The sequence below is a fragment of the Salmo salar genome, chromosome 23, assembly GCF_965601325.2.
Source record: "Salmo salar chromosome 23, fSalSal1, whole genome shotgun sequence".
NCBI lineage: Eukaryota > Metazoa > Chordata > Actinopteri > Salmoniformes > Salmonidae > Salmo > Salmo salar.
This window is the reverse complement of record NC_138313.1, coordinates 33,047,296-33,070,117: the sequence shown is the minus strand read 5'-3', so window position 1 is coordinate 33,070,117 and position 22,822 is coordinate 33,047,296. Positions and strand designations below refer to the sequence as shown.

Sequence of the window (22,822 nt, the reverse complement as noted above, 5' to 3'; positions counted from 1 at the left end):
ATGTTGGTGAAATTTTGGGAAAATGTGTTTTAGACGAGCTTAGTTAAAGTCACCACCAACAAAGACTGCTACCGGGTGAGAGTATCATTGCTGGCTAATGATATTGTACAGTTTGCTGAGTGCGCTGTGTTTGCTTGTGGCGGTATGTACATAGCTGTGATAAGACACCTGAATTTCCTCTGGATATTTTTTTATTTTATTTAACTCGGCAAGTCAGGCAACTCAGTTAAGAACAAATTGTTATGTACAATGATGGCCTACCGGGGAACAGTGTTTGGGGGCAGAACGACAGATTTTCACCTTGTCAGCTCGGGGATTGGATCCAGCAAACTTTCGGTTACTGGCCCAACGCTCTAACAACCAAGCTACCTGCTGCGCCAAAATAGATATACGGTAGTGAAATATATACAGCCTTATTCAAAAATGTATTCAATTGTTTTTTTCCACCTTCATCAATCTACACACAATACCCCATAAGAATTTTTTTTTTTTTTTTTTTTTTTGAAACTTCAGCAACTTTACTAAAAATAAAAATATCACATTTACATAAGTATTCAGACCCTTTACTGAGTACTTTGTTGAAGCACCTTTGGCAGCGATTACAGTCGAGTCTTCTTGGGTATGACGCTACAAGCTTGGCACACCTGTATTTGGGGAGTTTCTCCCATTCTTCTCTGCAGATCCTCTCAAGCTCAGTCAGGTTGGATGGGGAGCGTCGCTGCACAGCTCTTTTCAGGACTCTCCAGAGATGTGCGATCGGGTTCAAGTCCGGGCTCTCGCAGGGCCACTCAAGACCATTCAGAGGCTTGTCCCGAAGCCACTCCTGCGTTGTCTTGGCTGTGTGCTTAGGGTCATTGTCCTGTTGGAAGGTGAACCTTCGCCCCAGTGGGAGGTCCTGAGCACTCTGGAGCAGGTTTTCATCAAGGATCTCTCTGTACTTTGCTCTGTTCATCTTTCCCCTGATCCTGATTAGTCTCCCAGTCCCTGCCACTGAAAAACATCCCCACAGTATGATGCTGCCACCACCATGCCTCACCGTAGGGATGGTGCCAGGTTTCCTCCAGATGTGACACTTGGCATTCAGGCCAATCTTGGTTTCATCAGACCAGATAATCTTGTTTCTCATGGTCTGAGAGTCTTTAGGTTCCTTTTGGCAAACTCCAAGCGGGCTGTCATGTGCCTTTTACTGAGGAGTGCCTTTCATCAGGCCACTCTACCATAAAGGCCTGATTGAGATGGCTGTCCTTCTGGAAGTTTCTTCCATCTCCACAGAGGAACTGTAGAGCTCTGTCAGAGTGACCATCAGGTTCTTGGTCACCTCCCTGACCAAGGTCCTTCTCCCCCAACTGCTCAGATTCAATACTACAGAAATGTTTTGGTACCCTTCCCCAGATCTGTGCTTCGACACAATCCTGTCTCGGTGCCCTAAGACCATTCCTTCGACCACATGGCTTGGTTTGAGCTTTGACAAGCACTGTCAACTGTGGAACCTTAAATATACAGTTGAAGTCGGAAGTTTACATACACTTAGGTTAGAGTCATTAAAACTCGTTTTTCAATCACTCCACAAATTTCTTGTTAACAAACTATAGTTTTGGCAAGTCAGTTAGGACATCTACTTTGTGCATGACACAAGTAATTTTTCCAACAATTGTTTACAGACAGATTATTTCACTTATAATTCACTGTATTACAATTCCAGTGGGTCAGAAGTTTACATACACTAAATTGACTGTGCCAGAAAATGATGTCATGGCTTTAGAAGCTTCTGATAGGCTAATTGACATCATTAGAATCAATTGGAGGTGTACCTGTGGATGTATTTCAAGGCCTACCTTCAAACTCAGTGCCTCTGCTTGACATCATGGGAAAATCAAAAGACCTCAGAAAAAAAATTGTAGACCTCCACAAGTCTGGTTCATCCTTGGGGAGCAATTCATCTGTACAAACAATAGTACGCAAGTATAAACACCATGGGACCACGCAGCCGTCATACCGCTCAGGAAGGAGACACGTTCTGTCTCCTAGAGATGAACGTACTTTGGTGAGAAAAGTACAAATCAATCCCAGAACAACAGCAAAGGACCTTGTGAAGATGCTGGAGGAAACAGGTACATAAGTATCTATATCCACAGTAAAAATAGTCCCATATCGACATAACCTGAAAGTCTGCTCAGCAAGGAAGAAGCCACTGCTCCAAAACTGCCATAAAATAGCCAGACTATGCTTTGCAGCTGCACATGGGGACAAAGATGGTACTTTTTGGAGAAATGTCCTCTGGTCTGATGAAACGAAAATAGAACTGTTTGGCCATAATGACCGTCGTTATGTGTGGAGGAAAAAGGGGGAGGCTTAAAAGCCGAAGAACACCATCCCAACCGTGAAGCACAGGGGTGGCAGCATCATGTTGTGGGGGTGCTTTGCTGCAGGAGGGACTGGTGCACTTCACAAAATAGATGGCTTCATGAGGAATGAAAATTATGTGGATATGTTGAAGCAACATCAAGACATCAGTCAGGAAGTTAAAGCTTGGTCGCAAATGGGTCTTCCAAATGGACAATGACCCGAAGCATACTTCCAAAGCTGTCGCAAAATGGCTTAAGGTCAACAAAGTCAAGGTATTGGAGTGGCCATCACAAAGCCCTGACCTCAATCCCATAGAAAAATTGTGTGCAGAACTGAAAAAGCATGTGCGAGCAAGGAGGCCTACAAACCTGACTCAGTTACACCAGCTCTGTAAAAATTCATCCAACTTATTGTGGGAAGCTTGTGGAAGGCTACCTGAAATGTTTGACTCAAGTTAAACAATTTAAAGGCAATACTACTAAATATAAATTGTGTACATAAACTTCTGACCCATTGGGAATGTGAAATAAATCACTCTCTCTACTATTATTCTTACATTTCACATTCTTAAAATAAAAGTGGTGATCCTAACTGACCTAAGACAGGGAATTTGTACTAGGATTAAATGTCAGGAATTGTGAAAAACTGAGTTTAAATGTATTTGGCTAAGGTGTATGTAAACTTCCGACTTCAACTGTATGCACAGCTGTGTAAATTTCCAAATCATGTCTAATAAATAGAATTTACCACAGGTGGACTCCAATCAAGTTGTAGGAACATCAAGGATGATCAATGGAAACAGGATGCACCTGAGCTCAATTTAGAGTCCCATAAAGTGTCAGAATACTTATGTAAATGAGGTATTTTTTATTTTTAATAAATTTGCAAAAATGTATACAAATCTATTTTTTCTTTGTAATAATGGGGTATTGTGTGTAGATTGATGAGGGTAAATGTATTTTATACATTTTAAAATGGGGGACCAGTACGGAGAAAAAATGTATGAAATGTATGCTCTGGATAAGAGCGTCTGCTAAATGACTAAAATGTAAATGTAAAAATGTAAAATAAGGCTGTAACGTGACAAAACGTAGAAAAAGTTAAGGGGTCTGAATACTTTCCGAATGTGTGGTTATGGATGTGGGTATGCAGACCCGCGAGCCACTGCGGCCCCTTATGATGAGTAGATTTTTTGTGGCCCCGACTCCCATCAAAGTTGCCCATACCTGATCTAGTGTATCTCTTTCTGTCAGTTATAACAGATCTACTCGGCTTGAAATATACGGGCTGAAAGGAACCACAAAGCCCCACTTTCAGCCTGATTATACCTGTTTTATAAAATATAACCAGGAGATTTAGGATGGGGCAAGTCTGTTTTGCTGGACTTCTTTTCTTTGCCCCTCGCAAGCATGAATTTCAGCTGGAAGCAATTTGAGGGATGATCCGTGTACATAGTATTGTGATGAGGTTCTGAGAGGGTGACCGAGTGGATGTCCATTGAAAACTGGTTAAAACAATTGATTTGGCCAACAAATGAAGAGGGCTAATGAAACAATCAACACCTGCACCCCTCTTGGAACCCTGGCTTTATCTCTGCGTCCATAACAACAGATGTGGATGACTGACCCCCACCTCCAACCCACCGCAACCTGTAACTCCCCCCCCCAGCCCATTCAGGCCTGCACGGCCCAATTGGAAACTGCTTGAGACAGAATCAGGGAAGAAAAATAGCCAAATCCCCCACCCTGGGTTAACACAAAGGAGACTGGAATGCAAGGAGTTAATCCGTTAGGGTCTCTCTGCAAACAAAGGACAGGCCTCCAGACAAAGGTTGAGGGAGTGGGAGCAGAGGGGGAGGGGTTGGCTTTCCCTTACCATCTGGACCCTTTGTTTGGGGGAGGAGGTTGGTGAAGGGGGAGGTATCCTGGTGAAGGGGGAGGGGTCCAGTGAGCCTCCCCATCCAGTGCTGCAGCCCCAGACAGACAACCCAGCTAGCACATAACATTCTGAGAACCATATGTTTCTTAGAACGTGGTTGTCCTATGGTTATTTTGCCAACAACCATCCATTTACATTTACGTCATTTAGCAGACGCTCTTATCCAGAGCGACTTACAAATTGGTAAAAAAAAAATTTTAGAAGGATTTAGAAGGATTACTATATCCTATCCCAGGTATTCCTTAAAGAGGTGGGGTTTCAGGTGTCTACGGAAGGTGGTGATTGACTCCGCTGTCCTGGTGTCGTGAGGGAGCTTGTTCCACCATTGGGGTGCCAGAGCAGCGAACAGTTTTGACTGGGCTGAGCGGGAACTGTGCTTCCTCAGAGGTAGGGAGGCGAGCAGGCCAGAGGTGGATGAACGCAGTGCCCTTGTTTGGGTGTAGGGCCTGATCAGAGCCTGAAGGTACGGAGGTGCCGTTCCCCTCACAGCTCCGTAGGCAAGCACCATGGTCTTGTAGCACCATCCCACAACTTTCTGGAAATGGTGCAGAATAATTTCTTGGCTTTGTAATATTCTCAGCACATTTAAGGCACTTGAAAAAAAAAACGATTTTCTTGGTATTTCATTAATTTAACAGTGCTAGAGGGGTCACTACAGACCTGGGTTCGATCCCGGGCTGTATCACAACCGGCTGTGATCGGGAGTCCCATAGGGTGGCGCACAATTGGCCCAGTATCGTCTGGGTTAGGGGAGGGTTTGGCCAGGGTAAATAAGAATTTGTTCTTAAAACCTCTCTGGGCTAGGCGGGACGAATTCGTCCCACCTACGTAACAGCCACTTGAAGCCTGTGGCGCAATTTTCAAAACCTTCAAAATCCTATTACTTCAATTTCTCAAACATATGACTATTTTACAGCTATTTAAAGACAAGACTCTCGTTAATCTAACCACACTGTCCGATTTCAAAAAGGCTTTACAACGAAAGCAAAACATTAGATTATGTCAGCAGAGTACCAAGCCAGAAATAATCAGACACCCATTTTTCAAGCTAGCATATAATGTCACAAAAACCCAGAAGACAGCTAAATGCAGCACTCACCTTTGATGATCTTCATCAGATGACAACCCTAGGACATTATGTTATACAATACATGCATGTTTTGTTCAATCAAGTTCATATTTATATCAAAAACCAGCTTTTTACATTAGCATGTGACGTTCAGAACTAGCATACCCCCCGCAAACTTCCGGGGAATTCGCTAACATTTTACTAAATTACTCACGATAAATGTTCACAAAAAGCATAACAATTATTTTAAGAATTATAGATACAGACCTCCTCTATGCACTCGATATGTCCGATTTTAAAATAGCTTTTTGGTGAAAGCACATTTTGCAATATTCTAAGTACATAGCCCAGGCATCACGGGCTAGCTATTTAGACACCCGGCAAGTTTAGCACTCACCATAATCATATTTACTATTATAAAAGTTTGATTACCTTTTGTTGTCTTCGTCAGAATGCACTCCCAGGACTGCTACTTCAATAACAAATGTTGGTTTGGTCCAAAATAATCCATCGTTATATCCGAATAGCGGCGTTTTGTTCGTGCGTTCCAGACACTATCCGAAATGGTAAAGAAGGGTCGAGCGCGTGGCGCAATTCGTGACAAAAAAATTCTAAATATTCCATTACCGTACTTCGAAGCATGTCAACCGCTGTTTAAAATCAATTTTTACGCCATTTTTCTCGTAGAAAAGCGATAATATTCCGACAGGGAATCTCCTTTTCGGCAAACAGAGGAAAAAAATCACAAAGGCGGGGGCGGTCGGGTCACGCGCCTAAGCACAGAGTCCCTTGATCGGCCACTTGAGAAAGGCGATAATGTGTTTCAGCCTGGGATGACGACATTCAGGTTTTTCCCGGGCTCTGAGTGCCTATGGACGACGTAGGAAGTGTCACGTTAGCGCAGAGATCCTTAGTAAAAGATAGAGATGGAAAAGAAGTTCAAGAAATGGTCAGACAGGCCACTTCCTGTAAAGGAATCTCTCAGGTTTTGACCTGCCATTTGAGTTCTGTTATACTCACAGACACCATTCAAACAGTTTTAGAAACTTTAGGGTGTTTTCTATCCATATGTAATAAGTATATGCATATTCTAGTTACTGGGTAGGAGTGGTAACCAGATTAAATCGGGTATGTTTTTTATCCAGCCGTGTCAATACTGCCCCCTAGCCCTAACAGGTTCGGACTTGCCTCGTTAAATGAAGGTTAAATAAAAAAAAAATGACATTGCCATCGATAAAATGCAATTGTGTTCATTGTCCGTCGCTTATGCCTTTCCATACCATAACCCCTCCGCCACCATGGGGCTCTCTGTTCACAACGTTGACATCAGCAAACTGCTCGCCCACACGACGCCATACCTTCGGTCTGCCATCTGCCCAGTATCATTAAAACCGGAATTTATCTGTGAAGAGCACACTTCTCCAGCGTGCCAGTACGACGCCAAACTGCAGTCAGGTCAAGTCCCTAGTGAGGACGAAGAGCACACAGATGAGCTTCCCTGAGATGTTTCTGACAGTTTGTGCAGAAATTCTTTGGTTGTGCAAACCCAGTTTACTGGTCTGACGATCCTGCAGGTGAAGAAGCCGGATGTGGAAGTCCTGGGCTGGCATGGTTACACGTGGTCTGCGGTTGGACATACTGCCAAATTCTCTAAAACGTTGTTGGAGGCAGCTTATGCTAGAAAAATTAACATAAAATTATCTGGCAACAGCCCTGATAGACATTCTTGCAGTCAGCATTCCAATTACCCGCTCCTTAAAAACTTGAGATATCAGTGGCATTGTGTTGTGTGACAAAACTACACATTTTAGAGTGGCTTTTTATTGTCCCTTGCACAAGGTACACCTGTGTAATGACCATGTTGTTTAATCAGCTTCTTGATATGCACACCTGTCAGTTGGATGGATGAATTATCTTGGAAAAGGAAAACGGCTCAATAAAAGGGATGTAAACAATTTTCTGCACAACATTTGAGAGAAATAAACTTTTTATGCTTATGGACAATTTCTAGGATCTTTTTTTTCAACTCTTGTGAAGTGTGTTCAGGTGTGTTGTCGCAGCCACTAATCTTGGCCACACCTGATCTTAATGAGCGCTTGTTTAGTTTGAAATGGGGTCTGTTTGAATATACAAAAATGTAACAGCTTTGTATATGTTAAAAACATGGCATGCTAACTCTATCCTGGTGGCGCAGTGGACTAATTCCATGGATAGAGAACAGAAGATTATAGCTATCTCACTGATAAAAAAAGGAATGTGTTTCCACGATTAATGCCTTAGGAAATGAATGTCAATGTGTCCTATACAGTAGCAGTGCTTGGAATTCAAAAAAGTTAACCGAGAATATGCTAGCAGTGTTATTAAAACACTTTCAGAGCGTCAATAAAACCTCCCAGGAAAACTTAAGGAACTGGAGTAAAATGCTCTCTGAACCTCCCTGCAACCGAAAAACTATTTTCTATAAAAATAACAGTAAAATTGAACGTTTTTTAAACAGTCAGAAAACATGGCTTCGTTACCACAACCAATACGAAACCCAAATACATGCGTTCCCACAACTTCCAAGGAACCAAATGTGCTAGCTGGGAACCCTCCACTGGGGCCCTGCTCAGATAATAACCTGCCTACTCTCCAACTGCTCACACACACACACACACACCACACACACACACACACACACACACACACACACACACACACACACACACACACACACACACACACACACACACACACACACACACACACACACACACACACACACACACACACACACACACACACACACACACGAGGCTCCCTCAAACCATGTCTCAGCACATCAACAAACCCTGAGACTTCACAACTTCTCTAGAGGGTTAGGCAACGTGAAAGTAAACTTTGTCTAAAAAAGGTATGTTTGTATATGTCAATCTGTCTGCATCTCTGGTAGCTTTTCAAGTGAAATCTGTCAGACGGAGGGAACACATACTCTCTTAAGGGCCATTATGAGCTGTGTAAACATGCTTCACAATTAAAGCATGTTGGCGATTCAGGGAGAAGAATACAGCTGAAAGACCCCTGTTCAGAGATTGAGGGTAGAGGGGCTTTTCAGGATGAGCAGCGCAGGACAAACAAAGACTGCCTGTGAACTCACTCCCTCTCTCTCCCAGTCTCTCTCTCTTTCCTTCAATCTCTCTCTGTCTCTTCATCTGTCAACTGGAGGAGAACCCAGGCATGGGCGTTTCCTTCTCATCCAGTGAGACAGAGAGAAATACGTGTCAGCCTGTCAGTCCAGAGGCAGACCGCTTCCAGATAGCAAATACACTGAAGTATTTTTTTGGCATTAACACCTCTGACAGGTCGACTAAAACAAATACAGCACAAGCTGGTTCTACGAATATCATGGACAGAGATCATAATGAGTTAGATGTTTTTTTTACTCTGGCCAGAAACTATGAAAGCTATTTACAGTATAACAGGTATACAGTCGTGGCCAAAAGTTTTGAGAGTGACACAAATATTAATTTTCAAAGTCTGCTGCCTCAGTTTGTACGATGGCAATTTGCATATACTCCAGAATGTTATGAAGAGTGATCAGATGAATTGCAATTAATTGCAAAGTCCCTCTTTGCCATGCAAATGAACTGAATTCCCCCCAAAACATTTCCACTGCATTTCAGCCCTGCCACAAAAGGACCAGCTGACATCATGTCAGTGATTCTCTCGTTAACTTCTTTGGGATAGGGGGCGGTATTTTGACGTCCGGATGAAAAGCGTGCCCAAAGTAAACTGCCTGCTACTCCGGCCCAGAAGCTAGGATATGCATATAATTGGAAGATTTGGATAGAACACTCTAAAGTTTGTAAAACTGTTAAAATTATGTCTGTGTTTAACAGAACTTATTTGGCAGGCGAAACCCAGAGGACCATTTTTGGGGGGAGTTCACTGTTTTCAATGGGTTTCTATGGGAAACTAGATTTATGAGGCACCTGGTTGCAGTTCCTATGGCTTCCACTAGATGTCAACAGTCTTTAGAAATTGGTTGATGTTTTTCCTTTCAGAAATGAAGAAGTACGGCTATTCAGAACGAGTGTCAAGCCAAGTGGACTCTTTTGTTTGGGGCACGCGACCTGTAGCTCGCTCCACTTTGATTTTATCCGCTATATTTAGGATACCCAAGGATGGATTAGGAAAGTTGTTTGACATGTTTGGACAAAGTTTACAGGTAACTTATTAGATCATTTGTAGTCATGTTGGGCGAGTTGGAACCGGTGTTTTTCCTGAATCAAACGTTCTGGGACATATTGGAGTGCCACCAGAAGAAGATCTTATTATTTCTGACTTTTGTGTCGCCACCTGCCTGGTTGAAAATTATTGTTATGCATTTGTATGATGGGGTACTGTCCTCAGATAATCGCATGGTTTGCTTTCGCTGTAAAGCCTTTTTGAAATCTGACACTGCGGCTGGATTAACAAGAAGTTAAGCTTTATTTTGACATATTGCATGTATATTTTCAAGAATGTTAAATATTTACAATTCTGTTTGAATTTGGCGCCCTGCACTTTCACTGGATGTTGGTCAGGTGGGACGCTAGAGAGGTTAAAGTAATACTGACTATGCTCCAATTTGAGGGAAATGGAACTTATTTGAATTGGGTTCCATTTTATTATCAGGGCAAGTTCATCATCCAGTGAAGAGAGTACAGTGAAACCACAGCACTGACATCAGAAGACATTGCGTTTAGCGTTCCCCAGAAATTACCTCCTCACTCCTACACATTCTTTCATGTCATTATGTGTGCTTTCATGTCGTGAATAAATTGCAGCTGAGAGTGTGTTTACAGTGTGTGGTGTTAAATGGGCATCTTTGTAAAATCGCTCTGGATTAGAATGTCTGCTAAATGACTCAAATGTCAAATGTACAAAGACAGTGCACGTACCACCACCATGAGTGTAGGAATCCAGGGGGCTCCCCCAGTGTAATGTTCTTCTCCCATCGGATCTAGAAGAGAGGAGGAAGATAGTGGCGAGACAGAGAGTGAAACAAAGAGGGAGCGAGAGTTATTAAGACTCCACTGCATGTGCATCCATAATGCATAAAACATCACATCTCACTCCACTTCCACCTCAGACAGACACACAGTAAGAATGGAGTGCAGAGTGTGTGGTTCTGACTCCAAAAACATCTTAGGAGCAGCTCCTCACGCTTCAAACACCTACTCCCCATATCTGGTCACTGAGATAAGATCAACCCAGAGATTGCTAGCTACCACACTCAGCCCTATTATGACTGTCTGTGGCCACTGTGTAAGCTTCAGTATATTGCAGGTACTGTACGTAGCCTCCCTTGTGTACCAAGGTTTCTCCGCCTCTCATCTTATAAGTAGGACCCAGGGTTCTTGCCTTTGTGACTTGACCAGGAAAATATAATATAACTAGGGCCAGGACCTTTTCTTGGTCAGGGTCACATGATCGGGGAACAACTCATACAAGTGAGCCTTAAAACGTGGCATGTAATAGAGGCTACCTGCAATGCACTGTAGTTCTAAGGCATATGTCTTGTGATCTACACTATATTGTAGGTGGATAATCTCCTATAAACCCCACAGCTGGTGGATGAGACTGAGTTGTGTGTGGGCCAGTAGAGGCTGTTTTAGGAGGTGTTCAGCTGTGCAGGGGAGCGGGCTGTGGGGACTGACTGTGTCCCCGGGGCACAGGGTCGTGTGCAGGGGGAGGATGGGAGGTTAATTGAGAGGCAGAGGCAGTAGGAGAGTCCAGGCGATAGCTCTCATTAGGTGCACTGAGCAGGTGTGTTTTTCTTCAGCGTACCTGTGGGGACTGAATTTCCTTATCTGCTCAGGGAGGGTGGGGGGAGAGGAGGGTTGGAATGGGACGGGATGAACATGCTTTGGAGAGGTCCTGAGACTGACAGGTCTATATTAATGTAGTAATTGAATTGGAGTGACGTGGCTGACTGTAAAACTGTTGACATCTATTTGATGAAAATAGACAATATAGTTGGAAGTATCGTTACCAGGATAAGTTATAAAAGCATTTTATTTTTAATATTGTTTACTTACTCTTAGCCTATGAAGGACAAGCGGAGTACCAATGGTTTGAAAACATCCCTGATCAGCATCTCTGCATTATACTTTGTATGAGATTTCATACATTCAAGACACAACTACAGTACAAGAAAATTACCTTGACCCTGGCCTCTGCATGCATGTCTCATGGACTTTGTGAGGAGCGGTGTCTTCCTCCCATTGCCTGTGACCCATAACTTAACCCCTATCCAGCAGCACACCATTAACACTCCATCTCAGGGAGGAGATTCACCCAGGAGGGTTCTGCTATCAGAACCTCACTTCAGCCCTGCTACTTAAAGTGGAACTGACAGCATTTTAGCAACATTAAAATCTGTTCATATACACTCCCAGGAAGATGTTTTTTTTTTTTTTTTGACATTTTCTGACAAGCGTGTTTGGGAATTATGTATACTAATGCATTTGTGAAAATTCTATAGCAATATAGTGTGGGAAAGTGGCTGTGCGCTTGGACAATTAATAGACACTACAGTAAACAAAACCTAATAAAAACATTGTCTCGTCCAGGACCAGAATCTGCGCAGAGGTACAGTAGGCCTACACGCAAACAAGCCATTTGGCACAAGGGACCTGCCATCATTCACTTTGAACTGGACTGTGTGTTTACAGGCAGTTGCAACAGCGTGACTTTAGATCATTAGAACACATTCATCAAAAGCCATAAAATACACTTGAATGGATTTCTGCAAATATGTAGCTAAATACCACAGGAGTCACCTAAAACCCTCAAACGTTTACAGATGCACAATGGAGAGCATCCTGTCAGGCTGTATCACTGCCTGGTACGGCAACTGCACCGCCCGCAACCGCAGGGCTCTCCAGAGGGTGGTGCGTTCTGCCCAACGCATCACCAGGGGCAAACTACCTGCCCTCCAGGACACCTACAGCACCCGATGTCACAGGAAGGCCAAAAAGATCACCAAGGAAACAACCACCCGAGCCACTGCCTGTTAACCCTGCTATCATCAAGAAGGCGAGGGCAGTACAGGTGCATCAAAGCTAGGACCGAGAGACTGAAAAACAGATTCTATCTCAAGGCCATCAGACTTAAATAACCATCACTAGCACATTAAAGGCTGCTGCCTATATACATAGACTTGAAATCACTGGCTACTTTAATAAATGAACACTAGTCACTTCAATAATGTTTACATATTTTGTATTACTCAACTCATTTGTACATACTGTATCTTAGTCTATGCCATTCTGACATTGCTCATCCATATATTTATATATTCTTAATTCCATTCCTTTACTTAGACTTGTGTGTATATGTTGGGAAATTGTTAGATATTACGTGTTAGATATTACTGCACTGTTGGAGCAAGAAACACAAGCATTTTGCTACACCCGCAATGACATCTGCTAAACACGTGTATGTGACCAATAAAATTCGATTTGAGTCCTCTTACATTTGGGAACTTTACAGTCCTATTGATCAAACAACAATGAAAAAGGTTGACTATATTTCCCTATATGCACATCAACATCTAATGCTAGCCAGAGCAAGATGAGCTAAAATCTAACAAAAGAACATTAGATAAACCCTCTCAAACTTTTTCAGCTATACTGAACAAAAATATAAAACGCAACAATTTCAAAGATTTTACTGAGCTACAGTTAAGGAAATCAGTCAATTGAAATACATTCATTAGGCCCTAATTTATGGATTTTACATGACTGGGCAGGGGCGCACTGGGGAGCCAGGCCCAGCCAATCAAAATTAGTTTTTCCCCACAAAAGGACCTTATTACACACAGATCAGCTGTCCCGGTTGCTGGTCTCAGACGATCCCGCAGGTGAAGAAGCCGGATGTGGAGTTCCTGGGCTGGTGTGGTTACAAGTGGTCTGCGGTTGTGAGGCCGGTTGGACATACTGTCAAATTCTCTAATATGATGTTGGAGGTGGTTTATGGTAGAGAAATTAAAATTAAATTATCTGGCAACAGCTCTGGTGGACAATTGCATGCTCCCTCAACAATTGAGACATCTGTGGCATTGTGTTGTGTGAACAACCTGCACATTTTAAAAGTGGCCCATTATTGTCCCCAGCACAAGGTGCACCTGTGCAATGATCATGCTGTTCAATCAGCTTATTGATATTCCACACCTGTCAGGTGTATGGATTATCTTGGCAAAGAAGAACTGCTCACTAACAGGGATGTAAATAAATGTGACCCGTTTCAGGAAACTAGGCAGATGTCGCAAGTCATGCCATTTTGGGGCAGAAATGCCTTCTGGAACATGTGAACTTTCCTGTGCCTTAATAACAAACTTGTATGACATCTGTAAATAAGAATATAACATTGATAAATTACGAGCCTTGTTGGTTAAACCAAAGAAAAAGTGAGCAACCTTCCCACTAGCCATGATTGGCTGAGATAATGAGTGGGCTGGACATACCGAGTTCGGATTGGTCTGCCATATAGAAAGCTTCTGTCTATTTGAGCTGGTCAGTCTGTGTTGGTAATCCTGTCGAACGCAGCTTTTTTAATGTATCGTGTAGTGGAGCTGCATAAGTGTTATTCTCCACTTTCTGGAAGATCGAGTTTTGAAATAGTGGAATTAGAGTATGAGAGTTAAAGAGATGGAGAAAACACCGGTCTCTGGATTACATCTTCAAACAAAGGGCAACCGTGACATGGCATCTGTTACAGGGAGACGTGTCCATCATGCATGATGATGTATACGGGTAAGATAGTCTAGCGAGATACATTTTCAGATATTACACGTTTCAAATTTTGACAGAAAGTAGTTTAATTTCAAGCTAAAGTGTACTGTTAGCTAGCTAACGTTAGCTGGCTGGCTCCCTAGCTAACGTTATGTGTATGACATTATTCGTATCCCAGAACCGTTTGTTTTGCTAGAGCCTAATGTTAGCTAGCTGACATTGAACCTGGTTTGACATTGAACCCAGCAGATTCATGCAGGGTAGTAACGACATGATTTGGCACTATGTTCATTGTTGTTTAACTAGCTAACGTTACGTGTGTGATCTTACACGTTGTTTACCTAGCTACATGTTTTAAGCTAAAGGGTACAACACCCGTTGAATATGGCCGGTGTCAGTAAACGTCGGCAAAAAAAGAGTAATGAAATTGTTGCCAGCAGAGCTGGTTAGGCTGTTCATGTTATCCAGAGGTAAAGAAATCATCGGCCAGAGCGCCAAGTGTGCGCTTTAAACGCTCCAAGAGCGAAACGAGATGTGTGGGGCTAAAGCTTAAGAGGGTGTAAACTATGCTGAATGAGTGTAGACAACAAAGAAGAGCTCTTCACTAGATACTAAAATATTCAAAGGCCATTTTCTCAAAAGTAAGTTTACAAGTTTATCAACTTTCAAAAAGTCTCAACTTTTATCCAATGTAAAAAACACAAATTCAAATTTTGCTACACAAGACCAAATCAAGGTTGTGAGTCAAACATGTAAACAAAATAAGAGAAAAAAGCTTTTTGTGAGAGTACGGAAAATTCCCTGGGATTTGTTTTTCAGCTCATGAAACCAAAAGTTTTTGCGCTTATATTTTTGTTCAGTATAGTTAACCATCGAAATTGCACCGATAAACAATGGGGAATAGCCTGCTCGTCCTTCTGTAGCCTGCCTGCCACTGCATGCGTTGTCCCAACCAAGCACCAAAACTAGCTGGCTAAAGTTGGCTAGCTTGCTAGCTAGCTACTTCCAGATACAAATGAGAATACCTCACTGACCATTTTACTCGCGCTAGCAGAGCTGGTTAGGCTGCTTACATGTTCTATAGAGCAATCGTGACTATTAACTGTTACTTTTTTTCCCTAAGTTTTACTGACACCGGTCTATTTATCCATTTAAGAATAAGGCTGTAATGAAGGGCCTCCCGGGTGGCGCAGCGGTCTAAGGCACTCCATCGCAGTGTCTGAGGCATTACTACAGCCCCAGGTTTGATCCCAGGCTGTGTCACAGCCGGCCGTGACCAGGAGACCCATGAGGCAGCGTACAATTGGCCCAGCATCGTCCGGGTTGGGAAGGGTATGGCCGGCCGGGATTTCCTTGTCCCATCGTGCTCTAGCGACTCCTTGTGGCGGGCCGGGCGACAGCAAGGTGACCTCGGTTGCCAGCTGGACGATGTTTCCTCCGACACACTGGTGCGGCTGGCATCCGTGTGTCAGTGCGGCTTGGAAGGGTCGTGTTTCGGAGGACGCATGGCTCTCGACCTTCGCCTCTCCCGAGTCCGTAGTGGAGTTGAAGTGACGGGACAAGACTAACTACCAATTGGATATCACAAAATCGTGGAGAAAAAGGGGTAAAAGTAAAAATGATAATAAGTCTAACTTAACCAAATGTGGAAAAAGTCAAGGGGCCTGAATACTTTCTGAATTCATATTTAGTTACGTTGCAGACTTATATTAAAATGTATTCAATAGTTTTTCCCCCCCCTCATCAATCTACACAAAATACCCCATAATGATAAAAGCAAAAGAGGTATTTTCAGGACTCTCCAGAGATGTTCGAATGGGTTTAAGTCCGGGCTCTGGCTGGGCCACTCAAGGACATTCAGAGACTTGTCCCGAAGCCACTCCTGCTTTGTCTTGGCTGTGTGCCTAGGGACATTGTTCTGTTGGAAGGTGAACCTTCGCCCCATCACGTCCTGAGTGCTGGGGAGCAGGTTTTCATCAAGGAACTCTGTACTTTGCACCGTTCATCTTAACCCTCGACCCTGACTAGTCTCCCAGTTCCGGCCTTTGAAAAACATCCCCACAGCATGATGCTGCCACCACCATGATTCAATGTAGGTATTGTGTCAGGTTTCCTCCTGACGTGACGCTTGGCATTCAGGCCAAAGAGTTCAATATTGCTTTCATTAGACCAGAGAATCTTGTTTCTCATGGTCTGAGAGTCCTTTAGGTGCCTTTTGGCAAACCAAGCGGGCTGTCATGTGCCTTTTACTGAGGAGTGGCTTCCATCTGGCCACTCTACCATAAAGGCCTGATTAGTGGAGTGCTACAGAGATGGTTCTTTTTATGGCAGGTTCTCCAATCTCCACAGATGAACTCTGGAGCTTTGTAAGAGTGACCATCGGGTTCTTGGTCACCTCCCTGACCAAGGCCCTTCTCACCCGATTGCTCAGTTTGGCCGGGGGCAGCCATCTGTAGGAAGAGTCTTGGTGGTTCCAAACTTCTTCCATTTAAGAATGATGAAGGTCATTGTGTTCTTGGGAACCTTCAATGCTGCAGATTTTTTTTGATGACACACACCTTAGCCAACTATATTTAAACTCAGTTTTTCACAATTCCTAACATTTAATCCTAGTAAAAATGCCCTGTCTTAGGTCAGTTAGGGTCACCACTTTACTTTAAGAATGTGAAATGTCAGAATGATAGTAGAGAGAATTATTTATTTCAGCTTTTATTTCATTCATCACATTCCCAGTGGGTCAGAAGTTTACATACACTCAATTAGTATTTGGTAGTATTGCCTTTAAATTGTTTAACTTGGGTCAAATGTTTCAGGTAACCTTCCATGAGCTTCCCACAATACATTGGGTGAATTTTGGCCCATTCCTCCTAACAGAGCTGGTGTAACCGAGTCAGGTTCACAGGCCTCCTTGCTCGCGCACACTTTTTCAGTTGTACTCATACAATTTCAATAGGACTGAGGTCAGGGCTTTGTGATGGCCACTCCAATACCTTGACTTTGTTGTCCTTAAGCCATTGTGCCACAACTTTGGAAGAATGCTTGGGGTCATTGTCCATTTGGAAGACCGATCTGCGACCAAGCTTTAACTTCCTGACTGATGTCTTGAGATGTTGCTTCAATATATCCACAATTTCCCTGCCTCATGATGCCATCTATTTTGTGAAGTGCACCAGTCCTTCCTGCAGCAAAGCACCCCCACAAAATGATGCTGCCACCCCCGTCCTTCACGGTTGGGATGGTGTTCTTCGGCTTGCAAGCCACCCCCTTTTTCTTCCAAACATAACAATGGTCATTATGGCCAAACAGTTCTGTTTTTGTTTCATCAGACCAGAGGACATTTCTCCAAAAAGTACGATCTTTGTCCCCATGTGCAGTTGCAAACTGTAGTCTGACTTTTTTTTAATGGAGGTTTTGGAGCAGTGGCTTCTTCCTTGCTGAGCGGCCTTTCAGGTTATGTCGATATAGGACTCATTTTACTGTGGATATAGATACTTTGTACCTGTTTCCTCCAGCATCTTCACAAGGTCCTTTGCTGTTGTTCTGGGATTGATTTGCACTTTTCGCACCAAAGTACGTTCATCTCTAGGAGACAGAACGTGTCTCCTTCCTGAGCGGTATGACGGCTGCATGGTCCCATGTTGTTTATACTTGCGTACTATTGTTTATCCAGATGAACGTGGTACCTTCAGGCATTTGGAAATTGCTCCCAAGGATGAACCAGACTTGAGGAGGTCTACAATCTTTTTTCTGAGGTCTTGGCTGATTTCATTTGATTTTCCCATGATGTCAAGCAAAGAGGCACTGAGTTTGAAGGTAGGCCTTGAAATACATCCACAGGTACACCTCCAATTGACTCAAATGATGTCAATTAGTCCATCAGAAGCTTCTAAAGCCATGACATCATTTTCAGGAATTTTCCAAGCTGTTTAAAGGCACAGTCAATTTAGTGTATGTGAACTTCTGACCCACTGGAATTGCGATACAGTGAATTATAAGTGAAATAATCTGTCTTTAAAGAATTGTTGGAAAACTTGTCCTAACCGACTTGCCAAAACTATAGTTTGTTTACAAGAAATTTGTGGAGTGATTGAAAAATGAGTTAATGACTCCAACGTAAGTGTATGTAAACTTCCGACTTCAACTGTACATACATACAAGATTGGAACGCTACTGTGAAAATTATGATAATGCCCTTTTAGTATGAGCTGTTTGTAAAGACCGCCTAAAATCTCAGCCCGTTTTGGTTTGATGGAGTTTTTCCCTGTGTCGTGACGTGACTATCATTAATGTAAAGACTGCTATTCATCAAATAATTACCTACTACGTTTAACTATTACTCAATTAAATGAATCATGTAACAATTAACACATTAGGAATTTGGGGAACCACAGGAAAAGTTTGTTTAAAGAGTTACCATTTCCCGAATTAACTCAAGAATATAGATATCATACCAGTCATCAAATAATAATTTCCTCATATCAGTCTCATTCTAAACGTCATAGACTTCGTAAATCTGCACAAACCCGGGTCTCACTAATCATTCCATAGAAATTGATTTGATTATTTATTTACTAACAAGCTAAATGATAACATAATGTACACACACGGTATAGGTTATTGATTAGAACTTAATACAATGACAACAGGTCCCTTGCGGACCAACACAATATGGCACGTGTTACATCAGATGGAGATTGAGTGTGTGTGTGTGTGTGTGTGTGTGTGTGTGTGTGTGTGTGAGAGAGAATGCGAGAAGCAACACTGGGATACATTTGGAAACTATACTTACAGTAGCCCTAATACCTTGCCCCGAACTTCCGCTCTAATGGGTAAGAAGTGTAATGCATGTATATAAGTGTTGAAGGTCTTCGTTGGGTATCTCTGTTGGCCCCAGGCCTTCGGGGGCTGATGCCGCTTAGTAAGAAACGTTCGATGGAGACCTTGTTCTTTGGATGGCCGTCTCCTTCATCCTCGGGTGTAAGTCTCTGATTGTCCACAAGGTGTCACAATGTCCTTTCTCTTAGTTGTCTGTTTCCTTGTACTCGTTCTGGAAGAGTGGTCTTCTGAGGATGGCTAATAGCCATGTAGATGATCTCAGGGTGGGGATGAAAGCAGTGTAGACAAACGATGACTCGAAGAGAATAACCGGATGGTCCTGCTTAAATTCACCTTCTTAGATACAGTACTTAGAACAGCAACTCAACTGTAGCATTGATTGTTGAGGTTCATTTGAGAGGTTCATTTGTCTTCAGGGTCGCGACTAATCGTAGACCTCGACTGCAGCTCGTGGTAATCTTAGTCTGATATGTTAATTCTTAACTCAAATTCTTTATACCCTCGGGTAAAAAGGGGGCGTTTCCGTCTTGCTGACACGCTCTCTGGGTTCCCTGGGGCGTAGCTAGTTAAAAGGCAAGGTATCAGAATTTACTATGCTCTCGTTTAGAGAAATAAAATCACAATTTTACCATCACCAAATATTCTCTTTATCCTGGATATTTCCACACAACGTAAAGTATGTAAACATGATATACACCGTATGAACACCGTATGAAAAGTCTTAAAGTTAATGTTTCTTTATAATGTCTTCATTTACCTTTTAATGATGACATCACAAAATAGACATTAATCTTCCACATTCTTAAAAAAAATAAAAACACTGATCAAAAAATAAAGGGAACACTAAAATAACACATCCTAGATCTGAATGAATGAAATAATCTTATTAAATACTTTTTTCTTTACATAGTTGAATGTGCTGACAACAAAATCACACAAAAATAATCAATGGAAATCCAATTTATCAACCCATGGAGGTCTGGATTTGGAGTCACACTCAAAATTAAAGTGGAAAACCACACTATAGGCTGATCCAACTTTGATGTAATGTCCTTAAAACAAGTCAAAATGAGGCTCAGTAGTGTGTGTGGCCTCCACGTGCCTGTATGACCTCCCTACAACGCCTGGGCATGCTCCTGATGAGGTGGCGGATGGTCTCCTGAGGGATCTCCTCCCAGACCTGGACTAAAGCATCCGCCAACTCCTGGACAGTCTGTGGTGCAACGTGGCGTTGGTGGATAGAGCGAGACATGATGTCCCAGATGTGCTCAATTGGATTCAGGTCTGGGGAACGGGCGGGCCAGTCCATAGCATCAATGCCTTCATCTTGCAGGAACTGCTGACACACTCCAGCTACATGAGGTCTAGCATTGTCTTTCTTTAGGAGGAACCCAGGGCCAACCACACCCTGGGTCTCACAAGGGGTCTGAGGATCTCATCTCGGTACCTAATGGCAGTCAGGCTACCTCTGGCGAGCACATGGAGGGCTGTGCGGCCCCCCAAAGAAATGCCACCCCACACCATGACTGACCCGCCGCCAAACCGGTCATGCTGGAGGATGTTGCAGGCAGCAGAACGTTCTCCACGGTGTCTCCAGACTCTGTCACGTCTGTCACGTGCTCAGTGTGAACCTGCTTTCATCTGTGAAGAGCACAGGGCGCCAGTGGCGAATTTGCCAATCTTGGTGTTCTCTGGCAAATGCCAAACGTCCTGCACGGTGTTGGGCTGTAAGCACAACCCCCACCTGTGGACGTCGGGCCCTCATACCACCCTCATGGAGTCTGTTTCTGACCGTTTGAGCAGACACATGCACATTTGTGGCCTGCTGGAGGTCATATTGCAGGGCTCTGGCAGTGCTCCTCCTGCTCCTCCTTGCACAAAGGCGGAGGTAGCGGTCCTGCTGCTGGGTTGTTGGCCTCCTACGGCCTCCTCCACGTCTCCTGATGTACTGGCCTGTCTCCTGGTAGCGCCTCCATGCTCTGGACACTACGCTGACAGACACAGCAAACCTTCTTGCCACAGCTCGCATTGATGTGCCATCCTGGATGAGCTGCACTACCTGAGCCACTTGTGTGGGTTGTAGACTCCGTCTCATGCTACCACTAGAGTGAAAGCACCGCCAGCATTCAAAAGTGACCAAAACATCAGCCAGGAAGCATAGGAACTGAGAAGTGGTCTGTGGTCACCACCTGCAGAATCACTCCTTTATTGGGGGTGTCTTGCTAATTGCCTATAATTTCCACCTGTTGTCTATTCCATTTGCACAACAGCATGTGAAATGTATTGTCAATCAGTGTTGCTTCCTCAGTGGACAGTTTGATTTCACAGAAGTGTGATTGACTTGGAGTTACATTGTGTTGTTTAAGTGTTCCCTTTATTTTTTGAGCAGTGTATTTAACTAGGCAAGTTAAGAACTAATTCATATTTACAATGACAGCCTACCCCAGCCAAACCTGGATGACGCCGGGCCAATTGTGCATCGCCCGATGGGACTCCCAATCATGGCCGGATGTGATACAGCCTGGATTCGAACCAGGGACTGTAGTGACGCTTCTTGCACTGAGATCCCTCATTACCAAAATTTCGGAGGATGAAATATTGTCCGTGTCCATTGTTTGATGTTGTAGTTTTGGGTTGGTTAACACTTCATAAGGCAAGCAGACATTCTGATCACCCAAACTAGGCCCCAAAGGACTCGTCTGCTGCCTAATGGTTTACGATCGACGTGAGGTGTCATAAAACCCCAACATCCATCCCTCTCCCCCTCTGCAGGAGAGAGAGAGAGTTCTGTAGAGCTGATCCACTGTAACCTGATCTCTTGGATCCTCACAGGAGAGTCATGACACCTGCCTGATGACATCACCAGGCCGTAAATTACACCAAAGAAAAATATAAAATGCAACATGTAAAGTGTTGGTCCCATGTTTTATGAGATGAAATAAAATATCCCAGAAATGTTCCATACGCACATTTGTTTACATCCCTGTTAGTAAGCGTTTCTCCTTTGCCAAGATAATCCAGCCACCTGACAGGTGTGGCATATCAAGAAGCTGACTAAACAGCATGATCATTACACAGTTGCACCTTGTGCTGGCGACAAATAAAGGCCACAAAAATGTGCAGTTGTGTCACAACACAATGCCACAGATGTCTCAAGTTTTGAGGGAGTGTGAAATTGGCATGCTGACTGCAGGAACGTTGTTGCCAGATAATTAAATGTTCATTTCTCTACCATAACCCGCCTCCAACGTCGTTTTCGAGAATTTGGCAGTACGTCCAAACCGCCTCACAACCGCAGACCACATGTAACCACACCAGCCCAGGACCTCCACATCTGGCTTCTTCACCTGTGGGATCCTCCGAGACCAGCCACCCACACAGCTGATGAAACTGTGGGTTTGCGCAACCGAAGAATTTCTGCACAAACCGTCAGAAACCATCTCAGGGAAACTAATCTGCGTGCTCATCATCCTCACCAGGGTCTTGACCTGACAGCAGTTCAGCATTGTAACTGACTTCAGTGGGCAAATGCTCACCTTCGATGGCCACTGGCACACTGGAGACGTGTGCTCTTCACGGATGAATCCCCGTTTCAACTGTACTGGGCAGATGGCAGACAGCGTGTATGGCGTCGTGTGGGCGAGTGGTTTGCAGATGTCAACGTTGTGAACAGAGTGCCCCATGGTGGCGGTGGGGTTATATTATGGACCGGCATTAGCTACAGACAACAAACACAATAGCATTTTATCGATGGCAATTTGAATGCACAGAGATACCGTGGTGAGATCCTGAGGCCCATTGTCATGCCATTCATCTACCGCCATCACCTCATGTCATTGTAAATAACAATTTATTTTTAACTGACTTGCCTCGT

The 22,822-nt window shown here is 43.6% G+C and overlaps 1 protein-coding gene across 2 annotated transcripts in view; it reads right to left on the bottom strand.

The window, feature by feature from the left end:
• Positions 1 to 22,822, bottom strand: part of LOC106584424 (single-stranded DNA-binding protein 3) — a 117,963-nt gene that overhangs the window by 72,205 nt on the left and 22,936 nt on the right. For both annotated transcript variants that reach the window (XM_014169743.3, XM_014169744.3), the window contains exon 3: positions 10,276 to 10,337. In XM_014169743.3, coding sequence (XP_014025218.1) covers positions 10,276 to 10,337 — 62 coding nt within the window. The remainder of the gene's footprint in view (positions 1 to 10,275; positions 10,338 to 22,822) is intronic.